We start from the raw sequence: 23,004 nt of genomic DNA, 5'->3' as shown, positions 1-23,004 counted from the left end.
AACCTTGCACCTATTAGAACGATCATGATTAAAAAAAAAAACAGAAGAAACAACAGGTGTTGAAAAGGACACAGAGAAAGGGACCCTGGGCACCACTGGTGGGAGTGTCAACTTGTGCAGGCCGCCGTGGGAAGCTTTCTGCAAAATTAAAAACAAAACCAAAAACACTACCCTGTGACTCAGCAGACCCAGTCCGGGGCGTTTGTCGGAAGGGAACTGCAGGAACAGTGTCTTGAAGAGATCTCTGCTGCCCGTGTTCACTGCAGCCTCATCTGCAGCGGCCGAGCCACGGAAAGGACGGTGGCACCCCTGGATGGACCAGTGGATGAAGCAGATGCAGTGAGCATGGGCAATGGGATACTGTCTAGTCCCCGAAAGGGAAGGGAATCCTGCCGCTGGTGACCGCGGGGAGGGAGGGGCCTCGAGAGCCTTGTGCTGAGCGAGGTAAGCGAGGCCGAGAGAGCCCAGTGATCTCTGTTGGAGTGGAAGCTAAAACCAACACACTCACAGGCGCAGAGAGGCCGGTACTTACCTGGGGGGCGAGCTAAACGGATAAAGGTAGCCAAGGGTCCAGAGTTTCAGTTATACAATAAATCCTGAGGATGGAAGGTACTGCATGGTGACTTTGTATACATTTGTGTATTTGGAAGTTGCTAAGGAGATCTGAAATGCTCATCATAAGAAAAAACGTTACACCCGTGTGCGCTGGTGGACTTGTTGTGGAGATTATTAGGCATGTATTGAATCTTCATGTCGTGCATCTGAAACTAATCCTGCATGTCAGTTAGACCTAAAAAAAAGTTACAGAACAGAAAGGTAAACCAGAAATCTAAAAAAAAAACGAGCTTTTGGAATATGGAATAAATAGAACCAACAAGGACAGAAGAGAGGCGTCTATGATGATTTCATGATTTTTAAATTTGAATTTAGACATTGATAAATATTGTGCACAACTAACATGTGAAAAGCAATCCCCAAGACTCAAACGTGAAACGTGACAAGCCGATGTACATGCAGCCGCGGTCGCAGCCACCCCGCTCCACGAGGCCGTGGAGCCCGTGGTCTGTCCGTCCTCGGTGAGAACGTGCTGCAGTCCGAGGCCAAAGGACCCGCAACAGAGACGCGCACAGCTGAAGCGATCTCTGTGATCGGTCGGACAGTGTCATCCTGAACAGGCCCATTTCCAGCGTGGGGTGAAACAGGGTTAATTGCGGGGCATTCTCAGGGTACCATTTCCAAGATACTCAGCGAGAGAAGAGATTAAGGTAAACAGTCACAGGGATGATGTAAAAGAGAAGAGATTATGTCTTTCATCCTAAAACAAAAACAGAGACACTCCATCTGTGGTCACAGAAAAGGCCCAGAAACCGTGATAAGCCCAGCAGCAGCATGCTGCGGTCAGAGGTCATTTGAGTTAGTTACATGTCTGCGGTTATATTATGAACTTGACATGGAGTTAGGGTCACTCATGTCTGCTTGTATTTCACTGTCGGGCCTGCTTCGCCCTCAAGGTGTGGTCGCTAGGGCCCCGCTCCCTCTGAAGGCTCCGGGAGGGACCCCCCGGCCTGTCCCGGCTCCCGGTGGCTCTCGGCTTCCTTAGCTCAGGCAGCGGCCCTCAGGTCTCCGCCTCTGCTTCCACGGGGCCTTTCTCTCTCTGTGTCTCTGTGTCTGTCCCTGTGGCCCCTTCTGTTCTTACAGAGACACCCATGACTGGAGTTAGGGCGGGCCCTAAACCCAGGATGATTTCACCTCAAGATCTTACCTAGTTACATCTGTGTGAAGACCCCGTGCCCAAGGAAGTCCACATTCCGAGGTTCTGGATAGGCGTGGATTTGGGGAGACCCTATCCAAGCCACTGTACTTCCTTTGTTGGAAGGAAATGGAAATGCAAGACGGAGAGATGAGCGCTTTCCTTTAAACTGGGGCCCCTGCAGAGCGTGATCTCGCTGAGGCCGGGCCTTTGTCTCGCTGGGTGGAGGCCCAGTTCCTCGTGCCTGGGACCCTCGTGTGCCAATGAACTCCAGCTTGCCCTTCCTCCCTCTGCCCCGGAGCTCGGGAAGTCACGTGAGTTACCGTCAATGCATCGAACGTGTTGTCCGCAAACCCGTGTGGCGTGTGGCTTCGTTAGCTTCTGTTCGGGAGGGACAGGGAACTGGCCCCCGGCCCGGAGGCACTTTCTCACGGACCCCCGGGCTTCAGTGCCCCGCGGTGCAGGGGATTTTTGTGACTGGCATCAACCGGTTCCTCCCGGGGGAAGCCGGCCTGAGCCTCTGCTGCACCCCCCTTCTCTCCTTCCACCCTGAGAACGTTCCGGGATGAAAATGTGAACGCTCCCGTCCGCAGTCGTAAAGGGCGTCCATTGGAGATAAGTCCGGTGAGGTGCCTTTTGGAAAATGTTTTTGTCACAGATGGTGTCTGAGTCCAGGTTCCAGGGTGGGAGTCCCTGGTTGTTGGCCCCGCGCAGCGCACCTTTCTCACTTCCGTGGTATTCACCCCTGCACAGCGCACCTTTCTCACTTACTGGTATTCACCCCTGCACTGCGCACCTTTCTCACTCAGTAGTATTCGTGGCTGCAAGGCCATGACCCTCGGGACTGTGCTTCCTGAACCGATGGTCGCAGGGAGGAAGTGGTTATGGCCCGCAGTGGCCGTGGGAGAGGTGAGCCCTGGGCATCCTTCCCAGAGGGCGGGTCCAGCCAGCGTGGGCCTGCAGTGCCGGCGGGACGGGGGAATGGTCTCGGGTCCTGTGGATCCGAGTGAAGGGGACCTTGCACTTGACACCAGGAGCCGGCTGGCAGCAGGAGCACGTGCTGGGTTTCCACTGCCACTCAAACCCACGCTGGACGCTGAAGGAATTCACAGAGCAGGTGCGACATCATTGATCTCCGAGTCGGTTTAGAAAGAGTGGGTGTGAAAGCCCGTCAGTGCGTGTTTCTCCCTCGGGTCGTGGGGCTTGCCTCTCCCTCCACTGCCTTCCTCCTGCTGCTGGCACCGTGGGGTCCCCGGAGCTCCGCCCAGGGACCCGGGGTCAGGGAGACCGGGCGGACTGAATGGCGGGGATGGGAGCGGTGGCGCTGGCTGCTGGCCCATGTCCGTGGCCTGGGGGGACGCTGCGGGTATTTGAGAAGACGCTGCCCCTGCCTGTGTCTCCCCCGTCCAGGGTCCGTACACTCCGGCTTGCGGCTCTGGCTTGGGGGGGGGGCCTGGGCAGGAACAAATCCGTTGCCTTGTTTTCCTCCTGAGCGATTTTTTTTGTGTGTGTTCATTTTTCATAAATTTTTGAGGGGGACGGATCTGTTTTAAAGCAGTCAATGATTCAAACTTTTCACCCTAGCTTTTCATCGGTTTGAGATAAGTGTTTCCCCTGTTGTCTAATAGTTTGTTGAAAGATGTGAAATAAAAGAAGAAGAAAACGTATTGTGTCCCAGGCTGGCTACCGATTTATCGCCACCTCGAACACATCAGTTTGTTTCTCCAGCCCAGTCACCTGGTCCTCGCGTCTGCAGGGAGCAGCAGTGGGCGCGCCCCAAGCGAGGGGAGCTCCTGGTTCTTTTCGGCTTTGCCCGAGTTCACCCAGAGAGACCGTGGGATACAAATACAGCCCAGGAGAAGGGGGGGCCGGCGAGGGAGATGGGGGGGGGAGGAGAGGGAGAGGGGACAGGAGGCGGTAGTGGGCAGGGAGGAGCCATCATCCCCAAACCTCCCATTGTCTTAGAAAGCGGGGTTATGGGAGGGACCGAGGTAAGAAGACCCGAAACGAGCAGGGAGAATAAAAACAGCGGCTGACTGTTCTTTAGGGCCAAGCGAGGAATAGACCCTACAAATGGACATAAAGCTGTTTTTACCCTTCGTGGTTTTGCTTGCTTGTTTTGGAAATAGCCCCATTGCTACAAACTATCATCTCTGCGTGTTAATCGCAGAACCTCTTTGGGAGCCGCCGATGCTCTCGCTGGGTCTGGGGGGCCCCGAGCACAGCAACAGAGATGCGGGGCGTGGGATGGCGAGTTTGGGGCACAGTTTGCCTGCTCCATATTTTGTCCCCAGGGCTGAATCACCTGGGACTAAAATATCTCTAGGACGGAGGAAGGCCTCATATAACGCACACTGCTATTATTACTTAAGAGTTTTCTCTCTGTGCCCTGCATCCACGAGGCGCGCGTGCGTGTAACCCGCCCCCACAGGAGCCCTACAGAGCGTGCGCGCCGAACTCGTGAAAAACCGATTTAGCTCTGCTGGGGAAAATCCATGTACATTTCGCTTATAATATTCACCACAACCAGTAATAACATTGCATTAAGAGAAACAACGCTGCAGGACAGTCGTCGTGAAGTTAACGACATAAAACACGAAGGTAACTTGTTTTTAACGAGCGCCGGGTTGACCGCGCTTTCCCGTGCATCTGGGGAAGGGCGCGCGGGTGCACGGAGTCCCAGGCCGGCGCACCGGCCCCGCAGCAGCAACCTCCCTTGTTGCAGCAGACCGGTTCCCGGGCCGGTGGGCCTGCAGCAGAGACACTGATTCCTGTCCAGACTTCGTCCCCTCCCCTGCCGCACCCCCTCCCCTACCGCGCCCCCTTCCCGCCTTGCCCCCTCCCCTGCCGCGCCCCGTCTGGCACAAGTCCTCATGAGCGGTGAAATGGCCCCCGGCCTGCAGCGGGAGTCACAGCGAGGGTGACAGGGGCGGGGCCCACACCGGCTAATTAGCGTGGAGCTAATTGACCTTCTCTGTAACTGCACCGCCGGCCCTCGGCGACCAGGGAGGCCCCTCGCCGCCTCCGTGTGGCGTGACGTCTCCGACTCTCGCGAGACCCCGTCAGAAGAGACGCGCGACACGCCCAAAGCGCGAATCACAGGGCAGCGCCTTTCAGAAGTCGTCTGTAAAAGATGAGACACCGCTTGGAAGGGGAAGTTTCCTTCTCGTGCAATTAATATAAACTGGTGTCTGGTGTTCATGCCTGCTATGGGGTGGGCCTGGAGTTGGAGAGAAAGAAGTCGGGGGGACAGTTCCTGCCCTGTTCCTCCGCCTCTCGTCAGGCCCAGGCCAGCTTCCACCCACTGGGCACCTTGTTAGCGATGACCCATCAAAGCATTTCTTAACCACTACATTTAAAAACGCCCGGACCTAACTCCCTAAATATTGTCATTCACAACATGACAGAGCGCAGGTGCACACACAGGGCCCGCGGGCTGAATCCGGCCCTCCACCTCGTCTTATCTGGCCCGGCGCCTGGTTTCTACCCGGCGGCAGCGCCGAGGTCCCTGCCCCTGGCTAAGGAGCAGTTACATGTACACGGTCCTAAAGTCACATTCCGCCCTTTGAAGGCCACTGCGAGGCTGATGTGGCCCCCGGTGAACATGAGTTTTACACCCCTGTCCTAGAAAATGCACTACTAAAAACTCTGATGGTCTTATAAACCATCTGTTGGTCGGTAAGTTATTTCCAAAAGATGCAAATCCTAAGCATTCTGAGTTGTTAACAGCAAAAAAATAAAATAAAATTCAAGTCGCTTTACAAAAGTGTTTCTTCAAAATTATCTAGGAGAGAGCTCCTTAATGTCAAAATGATTTTTCAAATTAAAGTCTGATAACATCACTGACTATTAAATTATGGAAATCTTTCATCTGATGATTCTAGGCTAAGTGTCATTGCTGTTCTAGGGGAAAAAACCACGTGCTGCTAAAACTCAAAGGCGGAAGCTAGCACACAACAGGTGGTATCGCAGACTTCCAGATGAAACGGTCGAAGCGTTTTGTCTGACGGGATGGGCCCTCCCAGACTGGGAACTAACAATGAATGAACGACATTAAGGACACGGAAGATAACTCCGCCCAGTCCAGACAGCACAGACACCGGGGCGGCCACAGTACCGATGAGCGTGGGCTGGTCTGTGTGCCTACGGAATGGAAGGTTCCAGGTGACGTGTCTGCCCGAGTCCTGGACCCAGGCGGAGAGGCCCGTGGGTCCTTGACAGAGCGATGGACAGAAGGGTGATTCTCCCGTCGCTTTCCAGCTCTCAGGAGGCCGTCCGTCACATCTACCGCTTCTGCTTACCCCGCCTTCTTGGTCCATTTCCCAAAGAAGCTTGTGGGCCTGGAGCAGCCAGATGAGGTTTGGAGACTGTATGTCTGAGATGAAGGACCCATCCTCTTTAGTTTTCTCTTTTTTTTTAAATTGTATTGATTGTGCTATTACAGTTGTCCTGATTTTCCCCCCCTTTCCCTCTCTCCATCCAGTGCCCCTCCCTCTCTCAGACAGCGCTCCCACCTATTGTTCACATGATGGGTCACATGAATAAGTTCTTTGTCTATGCTATCTCCATGTACAGGGTTTACATCCCCCTGGCTATTCTCGTAACTACCTGTTTGTACTTCTTAATCCCCTCACCTCTTCACCCATTCTCCTTCTTCCCCCATCTGTCAACCATCCAGTAACTAACTTCTTTTCTCTTGTTGTTTTTAAGAGTCTCTCTTTATCTTTAACCTTTGGCCTTTTAATGATGATATGTCTTTGAATGGGTCTCTTTGCATCCATCATAACTGGCACTCTCTGTGCTTCCTGGACTTGCCTGTCTATTTCCTTCACCAAAGTAGGGAAATTTTCTTTCACTATTTTTTCATATTTCTAATTTCTTGCTCTTTCTCTTCTCCTTCTGGCATCCCTCTGAGGCGAATGTTGGACCTCTTTAAGTTGTACCAGAGGCTGTTAAAACTACCCTCATTTTTTGGATTCTTTTTTTCTTCTTGTTCTGTGTGGTTGTTTTTGCTTCCTTATGTTCCAATCATTGATTTGATTCTCAGCTTCATCCACTCTACTGTTGTTCCTCTGTAAATTGTTCTTCATTTCAATTAGTGTATCCTTCCCTTCTGTCTGGGTCTTTTTATGCTGCTGAGGTCCTCACTAAGTTCCTTGAGCATCCTTGTAACCAGTGTTCTGAACTCTGCATCTATTAGATTGTTTATCTCCTTTTCATTTAGCTCTTTTTCTGGAGTTTTGATCTGTTCTTTCATTTGGGCCATGTTTCTTATCTCCTCATTTTGGCAGCCTCCCTGTGTTTGTTTCTATGTATTAGGTAGAGCTGCTTTGACTCCGTGTCTTGGTCGTGTGTCCTAAAATAATAGGTGTCATATAGGGTCCAGTGGCACAGCCTCCCGTATCACCCAAGATGGGTACTTGAGGTGTGCCCTTTTGTGGGCTGAATACACCCTGATCTTATCGTTGAGCCTTGGTTGCTGTGGCAGATCAATTAGAGGGATTTACCCAGGCCAGTCAGCTGCCAGGACTGACTGTGACCACTGATCATCAACCTCCACCCTCCGAGGAGGACCAGCTGTGCAGGGGCAGGTGGTGGTGCTCCAACGTGGTCTGTAGCTGTCCACTGAGTGCGTTGGCCCTAAGGTTTTCGGGTGGTGCAGGCCAACGTCAGCCCCCACCCGTGTTTTGCCTGGGGCACCCTGCCTGAGCTGTAGAGCAGTCTGAGCTGGCTGCTGCTTGTGCTGGGCTTGGAGAGTTCCAGGGAAGCCAGGCTGTGACTCTAATCTGGCCACCACTAGTGCTCATTGAACCCCGCTGTTGCTTGTTTGATAGGATTTAGGAGCCAAGACCAGCCATTCTTATGGAAAAGCAGCTCAGGTGGGCCTATGAATTGAGTGGGCAGAGCCTCTGTGGATCTCCAAGGTGGACCACACAGTGTCAGCCGGGTTATGGAGTCTCAGATATGGTATCAGCCTACCGGCTGTGTGTGGGGGGAGGGCTCAGCAAAGGGACAGTGGCCTTTGCTCACCCTGAAGCCAGACACTGCGGTCTCTCCCTGTGCACCACTGGTGCCCTCCAAGCTGCCACCCTGGTGCTGGAGCTCAGAGGGAGCGAGTCTGAGTGGGCGAGTCCATGTGTGGGTTCCCCAAGAGGAGCTGCTTAGGGGTCCAGCAGCCTCCTCCGCCGACTCAGCCCCCGCTGGTGTTCACAGCCAGAGGTTGTGGGGACTCATCTTCCTGGCCCTGGAACCCCAGGCTGCAAGGTCTGGTCTGGGTCTGGGACTCCTTCCTCCTGCAATATCCCTCCCGAATCTTTATCCACATGGGTGAGGGACCAGCTCATTCCATGTCTGCGCCCCTCCTGCCAGTCTGGATGGGTGGGGTTTCTTCAATTCCGTAGTTGTCGGACTTCCATTCAACTCGATGTCCGACGTTCCTGAGTGCTGGTTGTTCTATATGTTAGTTGTAATTTTGATGTGGTTGTGTGAAGGGGCGAGCCACGTCGACCTAGGTCGCCATCTTCTCATTTTCAAAACCCCTAAACGACGGCGACAGTACCACCTACACCGTATTCGGCTTTTACTGTGGACGGGGTCTGTACTCCGTGCATTGCCTTAAGCTGTGAGCGCGGCCCCCCAGGTGGATAGCAGTGTTGCCCGTGGCAGATACAGAAGCTGAAGCTCAGAGAGGAAAAGTAATTTGCCCCAAACCACACAGCTAACAAACCACATTTCTTCAGCCTCAAGCCCCGTGCTCTGTCTCCCAGTCTCCCGGGTCCCCACGGGGTGAGGCGTTGCTCCCAGCTGGGAGGAGCCCGCGGACGAACTTGACCCCACCGGACCCTGGCGCCTCCTGGAGAGGAGCGCCACGTGGGGAACCCCAGGCGCTGTCGGGTGCCGGGTGCCGTCCCAGCGGCTTCCCCACGAGGGGCGGGCACGCGCTCCCAGACCAGCCTCCAGTGGACTCGGGCTCTCCCGGGCCTGTGGGACCGGGAAAGCCGCCGTCCGTGCTGCCTGTCTGCTCCCACACCCGGGAGGCAGGGACTGGGTGTCTATGGGCGCTTCACTCAGATGGTGGCCATCTGAGAGGACCCTAACAGAACCATCTAGAATTCTTTTCAAACCAAGCCTTTAGATGAGGGAAAGGAACGTGTAGGTCAGGGGATTGGAATTCAGGGAAAAGGTTAATCAGATAAAAGCTGCAGCGTTCCCTCCTCTGCGCCCTGGGCGGTGGTCTTTGTCCTGTCCTGGGCGGGGGCCATCCCACCCCGGAGCACCGAGGCTCAGGTCCCGTCTGGACGGCTGGCAGGCTGCCCTCCCGCCGCACACAGGTGGGGCTGCTTCGGGTCTCCCTGAGTCAGGGAGGTCCTACCTCCAGGTCCTGGGGCGACAGCCGTTTACAGACACCGATCACTGAGCTTATCGGCGGTCACCAGAAACCGGTATTTCCCCACGTCTGAGTCCCCCACCACCTGCAGAGCTGGCTGAGCGCCGACCAGACGGTGAGAGGCGCAGCGTCCGGCGGTCCAATTAGAATGGAAAACGGGTTGTCTGCTGTTGCTTTCGCGGCCCCACTCGCAACTGCGGGGTCTCAGCTTCTGAGCGTCTCTTCGCCATCAGGGGGGCTGGGCCCTGCCCGCCCTCAGCCAGAGGTTCTGCCCCCGCAGTGGGTGCCGCACGCCGGATACACTCCTTCTGTGTAAGCTCCCTCAGCACACTCCTGACGGAAGGCTGCACTGGTCGGGCCTCTTTCTCTGCTCTCTCGGGGCCCAGGAAACTCGCCCAGTGGTGGGCCAGCCAGCAGGGCTGCTGAGGGAAGGGGCCTTGGGTGGGCGGGGTCTGTAGGGGCACCCTGGGTGTCCCAGATTCATGTGGACACAGCCTGAGTACAGGGAAGCCCCAAAAGTACTAGAGTTTCTGTGTTATTGACTTTTATTAAAATGTTGCATGTTTACTATGGCAAAACAAATAGAACTGAATTGCTTTTCTAAGTGCATATGACTGGTTTTATGATCTTTTGACAGTTTGGCCAAGTTTCCAAAAGCTACCTACCTGTTTCTCTCTTTAGGAAGAGTGTGTGTGTGTGTGTGTGTGCGCGTCCGCATGCATGCATGTGCGGTGGGGCACAGGCCTTCACATCACGGTCACGTTTAAAGACGTTGGCCCGGCCCTGGGATGAGCTTCGGTGAGCCCCCACCACTGCCTGGTGAGGACTGTCACTGTGGCCGTGATAGACGGACCGCAGGGGTGACCGAGGACCCCGGGCTTCTGTTGCTGGGCAGCGGCTCACTGACCCTGCGGGGCTCCCAGCACCCTGGGTGGTCCCGAGGTCTGCAGGGCTCAGGGGTCCGGGTACAGCGTAGGCTGCTCTCCACTCGGGGCCTCCCCCGGCTGAGGTCCCAGTGTGGGCCGGGGCTGGGTCCCATCTGGAGCGGGGCGGGGGGGGGGGGGGGGGTCAGGTGGGGCTCCTTCTCCAAGCTCAGGGGGCTGTGGCAGAATTCGGTTCTCTGGTGTTGGGGTTAAGGCCCCTGACCTCTCGCTGCTCCCTACAGGCTGCCGGCACTCCTTGACACGTGGCCCTCCCATGTTCATGGCCAGCGGTGGGCAGTCTCTCTTGTGGAGTCTGTCCTGGGCTTCAAGTGTTTTTCACCAGGAAGAAGGCTGCATCTTTTAAGGACTCCTGGATTATGTCGGGCATGGCCTGATTAGATTATGAATCCTCAAAATTTCACATAATGTAATCTAATCAGGGAAGGGACATGCCAGCACATTCCTAGGTCTTCCCCACGCGGGGCAGGAGGGGATTAAATGAGGGCGGGGGTCTCTGGTGGGTCACCTTGGAGCTGCGTCCACCACCCAGCATATAGAGACACTGGTTAGGAGGTCAGCGTGTCCACCCAGGCCTGGGCTGTGCGGCCTGAGTCAGGTGTTGGGAGAAGGAGAGAGGGCGAGAGGCAGAGTGCCGACCCTGGAGCTCAGAACAGAGACTGCTGCCCGTAAACCCAGAGCCGGGGTGTCCGAGTGGCTCTGGTGTGCTGGTGTCACTGCCCTGCCCCAGGCCAACCTGTCAGGTGTTTGCCCCTGTCTGGGCTGAGGCACACGCAGGTGCCCCTCCACCCTCCCTGTTCTGTGTAATTCTTTTATTTTATTTTATTTATTTATTTTTAGAGAGAGGGGAAGGGAGGGAGAGAGGGAGAGAAACATCAATGTGTGGTTGCCTCTCATGCGCCCCCTACTGGGGACCTGGCCTGCAGCCCACACTCAATCCACTGAGCCACACCAGCCAGGGCTGTTCTGTGTGATTCTTTAGCGCCCACCGCATGGGGCAGAGAGAACCCGTGTCGTCTTTCCAGGGTCCGAGGCTCCCTCAATACGCTCTCCACGGAAGGCTCGAGTTGTCAGCCCCTGTGTCCTGCCTCCCGGGCCCCCCCAGAGTGGAGGGGGCGGGCAGCAAGCGGTGCCTCTGAGTGACCGGCCCACTCTCGGAGGTGTGAGAGTGAGGTCCAGGGACGCTGGTGGGGTGGGGTGCAGGGGGCAGAGTTCGTTGCTTCTGAAATCCTCGTTGTGTTTTGCGTGGGTGTTCTTTGAACATTCCTGAGATGAGAGCGCCTGGGAACACGTGATTTGAAGTCATCGACATTGGGGGTTTGTGGGGGGCGGGGACCTACAGATGAGTGACAGTTTCTGTCTGGGAGAGAGTCTGAACCTGGGGTTTCATCTGAAGTAGTCTAGTTTTCATCCCAGCGGATACTCGGACTTCCGACCCTAATTCCCCCGAACCTCATGGTCTCCCATTCACACGCATCAGCACAGAGATGCAGATCATACCTGGGCGCGGCCCCGTGTTCGCCTGTGAAACCAGATAGAGTGGGCCTGCCTCCTGGGGTCCCCTGGGGGTGACCATGTGCCTGCTGTGACGTTGGGGGGAGGGGTGGAGTCTGCCACCAGCACATCTATCATGAATTCTAGAGAAAAATACCCAGGGCTGATGATAACCTACTCGGTGCTTTCTAAAGCCGAGATGGAGGCCAGGACGTAGGCTGGTGATTGCAAGGCCGTGCCGCTTCGGAAGTTGGTCCTTCTTAACCGAGTGCCACCCCCTGCTGCACTCAGCACGTGCTTCTGCCGACTAGGGCGCATGCCTCTTCGGACACCACGTTGGTCTCTGTGAAGGTGTTGTGGTTGCCCCCCATTTCTTAGCCTCTGGCGCAGCTCTGGGCCGCTCGTGGAACAGGCGCACGTGTGAGTGCGGGGCCCTCCTGGCAGGTGAGTGTGACCCATCACACGCTCGTCGCTGTCGCCGGTCCAGGCTGGCCGCGGTCATTGCACAGAAGCAGCCTTAGACTCCCTGCACACTCCAGAAGACCAGGCAAGTTCAAGGCCACTCGGCACTTTAGCTCCGGCACCTGACTGTGTGTCTGTCCTCTGTTCCCGCTCAGGGCTGCGACCTGGACCAGCAGAGCATCGTCCACGTGGTGCTGAGGCCCGCGAGGGAAGGCCAGGAAATGACCTCCGCCCCCGGCGGGGGCCGTCCCTGGAGCGCCGCGGGGGCCTCTCAGAGGGAGCCCGAGAGCTTAACTCGCGTGGACTTCAGTGGCTCTGTCCTCCCGACCGACTCGGAGGGTCTGGCGGCCATCCTGGTCGAAGACAGGGAGACCATCGCCCCGCCAGCCGGACGCCCAGGTAAGCGTGAGGCCCCCGCTGCGGGCCGCGGGCGCTTGTGGGTGCCGTCTCCACTGAGAGGGGCTCCCTGCGTCTCTGTGGGTCAGGAGGCGCTCCAGTCCCCGGGAGGGGCGGGGCCAGCGGGAGAGGACGTGGACGTCAAACTGGGGCTTTCCGTGTTGCTAGGGAACGGAAGGGGTGGAGTCGGCTTCGTGACTTGAGGGCTGTGTTTTGCTGTTGTTGAGCGAGGAGCCGGGGGCCGGTGGGGACGTGCGATGCTTTGCGCTGGGGTCAAATACGGGCTTCGGGTGCACGTCTGTCCCTCTCAATTTTGTCTTTCTGTCCTTCTTTCTTGATTAATTAAAAAACATCGTGGTTGATTATGTTTCTGATGATGTAGAGAACGTTTAAAAAGCAGAACAAGAGCTTGAGAGGCAAGTCCCTCATCCACAGGTTCTAGGCCAAAATGTTACGGTGTCAGTAACGCCCCCCGCCCCCCCTCGCGTGAATGGTCCTTCCTTCCCTCTGTGCTACAACCCATTTCACAGATGCGCAAATGCATCTTCTTTGGCACTGGCGGAGGTCCCTTTGTTACTTTGACAATGTTAGTGTGTTTTCTTGAGTCTTTTATTCTCCAGTCTAAGTAGTTGAAGCTTTAACAGGGTGATTTTGGGGTTTACTTCTCTCCACATACCATATATAAGTGGAGTCACAGGCCAGGCGGCTCCGGGCTAGGACGGCTCCCACAGGGTCCGGGAGTCTGGAACCAGCAAGCGGGAGACCTAAACTGATATGAAAAGTCCGTTGAACTCCCTAAATTTAAAAACCACAGTCAAATTGCCCCCCAAGAGGGAGCACTTATTTCCAGGGACAAGGGGAAAGCTGGACAGCACGGAGGTGTTGAGATGGAGGGGCGGACAAACCTGGGGTCCGAGGGCGGAGCTGATGTCCCGGGGACTGGAGGGGGCTGTGGAGGGGGCCCGTCCCGTGCACTGGGCACCTAGGAGATGGAAGAGTATACTGGAGCAGTGGGGTGAACATGCACGAAACGGGGGGGGGGGCAGGGAATGAAGTAGATCTAACCCCCTGCAGTGCCCGTGTGGTCCAGAATGAGGAAGGAGCATAAATGTCAGACCCGACGTTCCCAGCAGAGCAGCAGCAGGAAGGCGCCCTGGGGGGCACCCAGCTGGCACCCGGGGCGCTGACGCCCCAGCACAGGCAGGCCCCACTGAAGGGCCCCGTCATTAACGCCGTAGGTCAAACAGAGCACATTCCTCCTCGAGTGGAGGAGAGCCTGTGCCACACACGGGAAGATTCGCTCCCCCGGGACTTGAGAAAATAAGCCAGCGTTTTGAAACAGAGTGTGCAACACAGACGTTTTATGTTAATCAAAGCAAAATAGGAAAATGGAACCTAAAACGGACGTAAGAGAGAAAGGCGGGTACTGGAGAGAACATCATTTCAGCTGCCGGAACTTAAAGAGTCCTCACTGGGCAGGTAAGGACGCAAGCTCAGGGAGGCCGAGGGGAGAGTCAGGGAGCTGGGGCGCAGACAGGGGGCCGAGGCCCATCGTGTGACACGGGCTCGTTATAAAGACAGTTGTGGGAGACCAGGGCTTTGGAGGCAGGTGGCAGAGCACACACACATGGTAGGAAACCTCGCGTCTGGTAGGAGAACACAGAACAAGGAGGAGGGGCCCTTTCTGCGAGAGTGGCGGGGGTGGGGTGTTTCCCGTCGGGCAGGACGAGCCCTCGGATGCAGGAGTGCACGGCCCCCACGAGACCGCCGAGGCAGCCTGCGGCCGGCCTCAGAGCAGTCGGCCCCCGCACGCTGGGACGGGATGGCCCAGCCTTGGCTCCCCCGCAGGGCCCCTGCACCCCTGCCTCTCATCACCCCGTTTCTCAGTCTGTGTATTTTGAGGGCCAGGGACTGGCCGGGCATTACTGGCCACGGTGTACCCCGTGGCTGGGCACACTGCAGCGGTAGCATCCGCACATGCTTCCCCACCCCAGCAGGAGTGCGCCGCCCCGGGCCCTGCCTGCTCCGCCGCGGGGCTCGTGTCGCTGATGTGGCATCTGGCAGGGCCAGGAAAGAGGAGGTGCTTTATCCCCGCTCCCCTTTAAGGCTCGACCCCGAGTCGCACTGAAAGCTGAACGGAAATAGTGCCACGAGCCACCCTCAGTCTCCAGGCCCGAAGGAGTCGCGTCCTGTTCGGAACTCGCGTACCTCTGGGCACTTTCTCATACTCTTTTCTGCACGTGTGCGCTGTGTCATCGGGGGCAGGACATTGGTCCCATTTCCTGGAGTTTTCCCTAAACTCTCCTGGAAAAGTGGTGATGAGTGTCCACTGAATTGCTTAAAATCGTAAATGCAGTAAGCCATTTATCAGAATTTCTGTGTATTTAACGGCTAGAACGAAAGCTTTATGGAAAATTATTCAGAGAAAACGAGACTTCACCTTTTAAAAACGTCTCGGTGTGTTCGGGGCCTGAGTGAGTGTGACCCTCGGGATGGGGTGATGGGGAATGAGCGCGGGCACACACCCTGCCCGTGTGATGCCTTCCTTCAACAGAACGACAGGCCCGCACTCCCAGGGCAGTGAGGGCCGGACTCTGGTGGGCGGGGCTTCCCACCGGTGGGCGGGGCTACCCACCAGTGCCCCTGAGTGCCTGTGCCCGAACCAGACCGGGAATCCGACCTCCCATGGCTGGGAGTGGAGGCCCGGCAGTCCAGGTGCTGATGGCACCCTGAGAAGCCCTCCCCCACAGCAAAGGTTTCCTAGGCTGAGAGCGGCGGGTGTCCCCTGCCTGCTGTGCTCAGCGCAGGGGTGTGGGGGGTGGGGGGGTGGTAGGCAGGTCCCGGGGAGAGGTGAACGAGCAGGGTGGGCCCCCCTGGGCCAGAGCCGCCTCCCGCTCACCAGCCTTACACACTGTGCACCAGCAACACATGTGACCTGGGGAAAAAAATCCCTGGCTACAAAGAGTTTGAAAACCTCTTCCTTAAAGGAAGACATTTAAGAGAAACAGCCCCACTGCCTGTGTGTTTGGCGGGGGACTCGGGTGATAGACAAGGTGGGAGGTCTTGAGAGCAGAGATGCCGGGGCCAGAGTGGAGGAAACAATCAGAGCCTCTGACACCCGTGAAGGTGTCTTTTGGGCCTTTATTGACAAAAAAGACCTCTGGCCGATGGGAGTCAATGTCACGGGCACCTCTGTGGTCAAACAGGCTGAGTGTGCTAGTTGCACTTAGGCTGCTGGCCATGTTGTAAGATGATTCATGAGGGGAGGTCCGCGAGCTGAAAGAGGCCCTGGAAGTATTCCAGCGAGCAGGGTCTCAGGCCTCAGTGCCCGCCAGAGTCCCCGGGGGACGCTCCCCGTCAGCCTAGGGCGAAGGCAGAGACCCGCACATCTGACAGGCTCCCACCCGCCCTGACAGGATGGCATGGATCTAGAAGCCGGGCTGGGAGGGGTGTGGGGTTATACAGTCAATCAAGTACAGAAGCAAACAGTGAGTCCCTCCCGTGTGCCAGGCACAGTCCTAGGCGCTGGGCTGTGGCAGGAAATGGAACAGAAGACAGTGTCCTCCCAAAGGAATCTCATTCTGCATGGGAAGAACGTAAAGAAATGAATAACTGGGATAACTGGGAAGCATGCATCCTCAGGAGAAAAACGTGATGGGTGAAGGAGTAGAGAGAGTTGGAAGGGCGCTCTTGTGCAAGGTGCCGGGAGGCCTCTCGGAGGAGGTGACGTCGGAGGACAGCCCCCATCGAGGGGTGTCAGGCAGGGGGGAGAGGGAGTCTGCGCCCCAGGGTGGGCCCGTCCCCGCTCAGCCGGCGAGGAGGCCAGCGTGGCTGGGCAGGGGGTGAGTCCACAGGAGGGGAGGAGTCGGAAGGGGCTGTGTGGGGCGGGCGGTGCGGGGCGTGCTCGGCCCTGGGTTCTACCCCGAGGAGAGAGGAGCCCCGCAGGGGTGTGGAGCGATGGGGTGAGCTGCTCCGACTGAGGGAAGGCTCGCCTGGGTTGCTCGGGACGAACGGCAGGAGGCCGGCGGGGAAGAGAAAAACAGAGATATTGCAGTTCCCGTAAGCTCAGGAGCTAGCGGTAATAATAACGGTGACATCTCGGAGTGCCGGCCGTGACCCTGGTGCCGGCCTGAGCACCGCTTCCACGGGATGTCTTCTTTAATTCTCCAGCCCAGCCCCGCCAGGCGGGGGGTGCTGGCACCCTCGTCAGGGGTGGGAGATGACGGTGGGCCCTTTCAGGACCTGACCCGGGCGAGGCGAGGCCTGACCGGCTGTCTCACTCCACACTCGTGTTGGGGGTGCACGCCAGTCTGTGCTCCCCCAAGTACAGGTACCGGAAGAAATGGGCAAATGGTCGTGTTTCCTCCAGGGGTTTGGGTTAAAGCAAACACAGTCCGAAACTAGGTCGTCTCGAAGAACCATGTTAATTTAGTCCAAATGTAAGCTTCAACATCTATGTCACATGGTATACGATATTTTCATAACTCTCTGGTTTTTAAAAATAAAACTTTTGTTAATTTGATCCTGTTCTCTGAAGTCTTACTGCCCTCCCTTACTAAGAAAGCATTTTATTAATATTGAAGAATATTTTACTGTAAAATAGAACATGTCTTCTTATTAAAGGAGAGAGATACTTTTGATGAAATGTTGCATTCCAGAACAAATTGTTGAAATATGCCCTGGCTGGCATAGCTCAGTGGATTGAGCATGGGCTGAGAACCAAAGTGTCGCAGGTTCGATTCCCAGCCAGGGTACATGACAGGGTTACAGGCCATAACCCCCAGCAACCGCACATTGATGTTCCTCTGTTTCTCTCTCTCTCTCTCTCTCTCTCTCAAAGTGAATAAAAAAATTTTTTTTAAATCTAAAAAAATAAATTATTGAAATATAACTTGAAAACATAGAAGAGGGAACTGATTGAAATTAGACAAACCTGAGAAAGTGGAAGAAGATGTAAAACCGTCTTTGTTCACAGACGACATGACTGACTGTGTAGAAAATCTAGAAGAATGGCCCCCCAAAACCCCAAAACCCACAACTCCTGAACTAATATCAACAGCACAGGACACGAAGCTAATACACAGACGTCGACTGCTCTTTCATATTACCAGCAACGGACGTGGTTAGCACCCCAAAAATGGGAAACTTAGATGTAACCCTCGCAAGTACAGGATCTATGTGAGGAAGGGCGCGCGAGTCTGATGAAGGAAATCAAAGAACTAAGTTGGCGGAGAGGCGTACTGTGTCCGTGGAGAAGGCTCAGTGTTGTCAAGATGTCAGCTCCCCAACTTGATCTAAACCAGGGGTGTCCAGCCCGGGGCCCACGGGCTGCGTGGGGCCAAGGGTGGCTATGAATGTGGCCCAACACAAAATCAGAAATTTAGCTCAAACCTTTTTTAAAAATTTTATTTATTTTTATTTTTATAGAGAGGGGAAGGAAAGGAGAGAAACATCAATGTGTGGTTGTGCCTAGCACATCCCCTACTGGGGACCTGGCCCACAACCCAGGCATGTGCCCTGACTGGGAATCCAACTAGCAACCTTTTGGTTTGCAGGCTCGTGCTCAATCCACTGAGCTACGCCAGCCAGGGCTAAACCTTTTTTTTTTTTTTGCTCATCAGTTTTTGTTAGTGTTTATGTATTTAACGTGTGGCCCAAGACAGCTCTTCTTCTTCCAGTGTGGCCCAGAGACGCCAAAAGGTTGGCCACCTCTGAAAACAATTCCAATTAAAATCCCAGCAAGTTATTTTGTGGATATTGATCAATTATTTATGTGGAGAGGTCAAAGACCAAGAATAGCCATCACAGTATGGAAGGAGCATAACAAAGTAGGTAATGACATACCGTAAAGCTACAATAACAAAGCTAGTGTTATATTCCAGTGTTACATTGGTGGAAGAATAGACCAGCAGGTGAATGGAATGAGATAGAAAGCCCAGACATAGACCCACACCATATGGCCAGCTGCTCCCTGACAAAGGAGAAAAGACGATATGATGGAGAACAGAGTCTTTTCAACAAATGGTGTGGCAGCAACTGAATACAGACCCAGACTTCACACTCCTCAGGAAATAAACCCAGAGCGGTTCATGTATTCAAATGTGAAGCACAGACTCTAGAACTCCCAGCATGCAGCACAGAAGGCAAGCCAGATGACCGTGAGGGTGGGGGTGACTTTTTAGATACACACCAAAGACAGGACCCATGAAATAAGTAAATGATAAGTTGGACTTCATTAAACTGAACAATGGCTTCCTGTGAAAGACAATGTCAAGGTTATGAGAAGATAAGCCACAAGCCGGGAGAAGATATTTGCAAAAGACACATCTGATAAAGGACCATTATCCAAAATATACAAAGAACTTGTAGAAATAAACAATAAAATGAACAACCTAATTAAAAAAATAGGCAAGTGATGGTAACAGACATCTCACCAAAGAATATATACAAGTAGAAAATAAGCATATGCCATTCTCAATAGCAGATGTCATTAGGGAATTGCAAATTTAAACAATGAACTGCCACTATCCATCACTCAAAATGGCCAAAATCCAAAACACAGACAACACCAAATGCTGGCAAGGACCTGGAGCAACAGGAAGTTTTGCATATTGCTGGTGGGAATGTGAAATGCTGCAGCCACTTTGGAAGACAGCTGAACAGTTTCTTACAGAACTGAACCTACTCTCACCGTACAATACAGCAATCGTGCTCCTTGGTGTTTACGCCAATGAGCTGGAAATGTATGTCTACAAAATTATCTGCACACAGACATTTGTCGCAGCTATGTCCATAGTTGTCAGAACTTGGAAGCAGCCGCGATGTCCTTCAGAAGGTGAGCAGATAAGCTGTGGTCCGTCCAGACACCAAAACCTTATTCAGTACTAAAAACAAATGAACCATCACACCATGGAAAGACCTAGAGGACACTTAAGAGTGTGTTACTCAGTGAAAGAAGGCAGCTTGAGAAGCCTTACACTATGGGATTCCAACCCTCCCGCATTCTGGAAAAGAAAACTGTGGAGACAATGAAAATATCAGTGGTCACCGGGGATCAAGGCGGGAGGAAGGATGGATAGTCCGAGCCCAGAGGTATTTTCAGGACAAAAACACTGTTCTGTGTGATACCTTAATAGTGGGTGTGTGGCATCTTACACTTCGTAAACTGCAGGCGAGAGTGACGGCGTGTCAGTGTAGGCTGATGGACTGTACCCCTTCTCGATGCACAGTCTGCACCGCCCCAGTGTGGGGCTGGATCGGGGAGCAGGGGGCGCGTCTGGTGCTGAAGAGGGTCTGTGGGTGCCCGTGGCACTTTCTGCTCCGTCTTGCCGTGAACCTCAAACTGCTCTCATAAATAAAGGCTATTAAAAATGAATGAAATTGCTCTGCAGGCTTGAGCTCTGAATACGCGTTATAAATGCATCACGATTATTAGTGAATATGTTCTTACCAGCAATTTTTTTTTTTTTGCCAGTGGTCAAATGTAGCACAAGACAAAAAATATTCTAGGATTATAAATTAATTAGCACCTGCCAAATACATATCAGTCATGGAAGCCGACTAATGAAACAAAATGATCAACTTCAGACTTAATTCTTGTTTCACCCAAAACCACATCTCCAGCACGAGCAAATGTGTGTTATACATGCTAATGACTTGGGACCAGAGGGCGTGCGTTTCCTGGTGTGCTGGATGGGCTGAAGGAGCCTTTCCTGAGTAAACCTTCCCCGAAACGACAACATTTTGGCAGTCGTATGAGAGCAACTTAAATTTGCTACCACATCAAATTATGAAAAATACATAACGGTTCTGCCAAGAACTTCATTTCTCTCTAACAAGGACATTTTTGCTTTAGCGTGCCCTTTCTGTAGACGTGAGAGCACAGAGGTGGTCTTGCGCAGAAGTGGGGCTTTTGCCAGCCGGACCCCTGTTGGGGGGCATTGCTGGGGGAGGGCGGAGTAGTCCTACATTCCGTTCCCAGAAGCCTGAGCGCTGTTGCAACGGCAGAACGGGGGGCCCCTCCCTCCCTGTGGCCTGGCGTGTGTCCTGCTGTGCCGTCCCCATCACCTTTCTGCTTTCCGTCTGAAGGTGCACTTGTCCCTGGCAGCTGAGTCACCTATGCTTCGTACACTCGCTGCCAGGACACGGGTGGTGTCAGGCACACATCGTACCGCCAGTGAGTTTAACTCCACCCACACAGCGTGGCCCTGAAACTCGTCCACTCTTGTGTATGGCAGGTGGCCGGGAAATGTTCACGGCTGCATGCGGACAGCACAGCACCCCATGCCGTGGGGTGGTGGGTGCACGATACAAGTGGCCGTTCTAACCCGACGGAAGTCAGAACTGGGAGGCGGGCAGGTGTCTGAGACCACCAGGCTCTCCACACAGCAGGGTGGGGGGCAGGTCCGGGGTTCCCTCGTTTGTTGCTACCAGCTCATCTGCCGAGTGTTCTTTATCACTGTTGTTATCACTGTGGTAGAAAGCACACGACCTGAAACCAGCACAGCCGTTTCCAGGAGTGGAAGTCAGTGGTGTGACGGATGTTTATATCACCGTGCAAGCTGACTCCGGCACTGTTCCTCTTGCAAACGGGAGCTCTGTGTCCATCAGACAGCTCCCCACTCCCTTCACTCCCCTCCCCTCCCCGCAGCCCCTGGAGGTCGCCCTCCCACCCACTCTCTGTCCATGGCTCATGGCTGGCTGATGTCATTTAGCATGACGTCTTCAAGGTCCCTCCACGTGGTAGCCTGTGTCCGACTTGGGAGAACTTCTGCCCTGGCTGGTGTGGCTCAGTGGACTGAGTGCCGGCCTGCAAACTGAAAGGTCACGGGTTCAATTCCCAGTCATGGCACACGCCTGGGTTGCAGGCCAGGTCCCCACTTGGGGGTGTGCAAGAGGCAACCAATCAATGTACCTCTCACACATTGATGTTTCTTTCCCTCTTTCTTCTCCTTCCCTTCCTCTCTCTCTAAAAGTAAATAAATGAAATCTTAAAAAAAAAAGAACTTGGGCGAACTTCCACACGATAACTAACGGGCAGGAGGCACCTGGGTCCGCCCTCAGTAGCTCCCCGGCAGGAGGCATGCGTGCACACGCTAGAGAGAGTGCGTTCTGGGCACTTGGAGGGGAGAGAGGCTGAGGGGGTGCTCTCCTGGGCTCTGAAAGGCAGGAAGGATTTGCCTGCGGGGTGAGGTGGGGGCTTTGGAGGAAGCGGCAGGTGGGTGGCAGCCTCAGAGAGGGGACGGTCCTGTGCGCATCAGACAGTGAGGGCGGGGCGGGGCCCTGTCATGTGGGGAGCTCCCAGGGCCCCGACCTCCAGTGACCCGGTACCCCTACACGGCAGCTCTTCCTCTTTCCGTCTTTAGGAAGATGTCCCCGTATCCTGCATCCTCTCTCTCGAACACTTGGAGACGGAGTACAGACAGGCACTCCAGCAGAGCAGAAGGGCTCCCAGCATCTTCTGTTCGGTGTGACCGAGAGCAGGGGGCGAGAGCCCCAGGTGCTGCGTGAGCAAGCAGTGCAGCTCTCCCGGCTCTGGGTGCAGGGGCGAGTCCTGCCGGACCCGGGAGCTCAGCCTGCACCCCTCCCTCCCTCCCTCCATGCTCCCTTGAGACATGGGCGGGAAGTGTTCTGTTTCTGTGTGGCGGGTTGTTTGAAAACACTCGAGGTTGAACCTGCACAGTGGAGGGGGGGGTGGGTGACAGGAAAGGACAGTGCAGGTTGTTGAGTAAGGGGCGGGGCCTCCCGGGATTGCTGCGTAGTGGTGCGGTGATTGAAAGGGAGGGAGGAGTAGTGTCCTGGACTCCGTGTGACGCCAGGTGACTCCGTGTGGTCTCTCTCCCGAAAGGCCTGCGAGACTGGTGTGCCCTATCGTCCCTCTCCCGGGTCCTACTGCCCCACGAAGTAAAGCGTTTCCTCGATTTTCTCTTGGAGCCCCGGGGCTGTGGGAGGGCGCTGGGCAGGGGCCCAGACGGTAGGATTTGCACTCAACTGGAGCATGGGGCCAAGGCGGGAGACTGGGCGCTGCGGAGGCCAGTCCTGGGGTGTGCGGGAGCGTTCTGTGCGGGATTCCATTGTCTTGATTTGGCTGGAAGGAATACAAAGAATAAATTACAAAGTTTTTTTTTTGATAGAAATTGGCTGCCTTTCCATAAACTCTTAAAACTTTCTGAATTTATTTTGAATAAAGACTGATGGAATTTCGTAACTTGTATTGAAGGCGTTATTCCACGTGAGTTGCAGCTCCCGATAAATTTACACGCAGTGCAGGAATCTTTGTTTCATTTCACCCGTGGAGTGAAAATGGGCGTTAGCAACGCGGCCACTTGACACAAGACACTGGAGTCCTCACGACTAGCGAACAAGCTGCCGGCACCTCCTTTTCAAAGTCGCATCCTAGGCAGCCCCAGGGGGTCAGGCACAGCCTCTTCGACAGCCCAACTGTGATTAATCTCCCAAACGATGCCCCTGACGCTCTGTGAAATCTTAGGACTTCTTGCTGCATCCCTGAAGACGAAGTCAAGCAGAGTGGGGCTGGTGTTGGAGTGCGTGGTTGCACACCTCTGCCTCTGCGA

At 54.8% G+C, this 23,004-nt stretch overlaps 1 protein-coding gene across 1 annotated transcript in view; it reads left to right on the top strand.

Moving 5' to 3' along the window:
- PRKN (parkin RBR E3 ubiquitin protein ligase) overlaps nt 1-23,004 on the top strand; it is a 976,089-nt gene that overhangs the window by 306,999 nt on the left and 646,086 nt on the right. Inside the window, exon 3 of the mRNA XM_036024958.1 lies at nt 12,190-12,433. Coding sequence (XP_035880851.1) covers nt 12,190-12,433 — 244 coding nt within the window. The remainder of the gene's footprint in view (nt 1-12,189; nt 12,434-23,004) is intronic.

This window comes from Phyllostomus discolor, chromosome 4 (genome assembly GCF_004126475.2).
Source record: "Phyllostomus discolor isolate MPI-MPIP mPhyDis1 chromosome 4, mPhyDis1.pri.v3, whole genome shotgun sequence".
NCBI classification, from domain to species: Eukaryota; Metazoa; Chordata; class Mammalia; order Chiroptera; family Phyllostomidae; genus Phyllostomus; species Phyllostomus discolor.
This window is presented reverse-complemented; position numbering and strand designations above follow the sequence as displayed.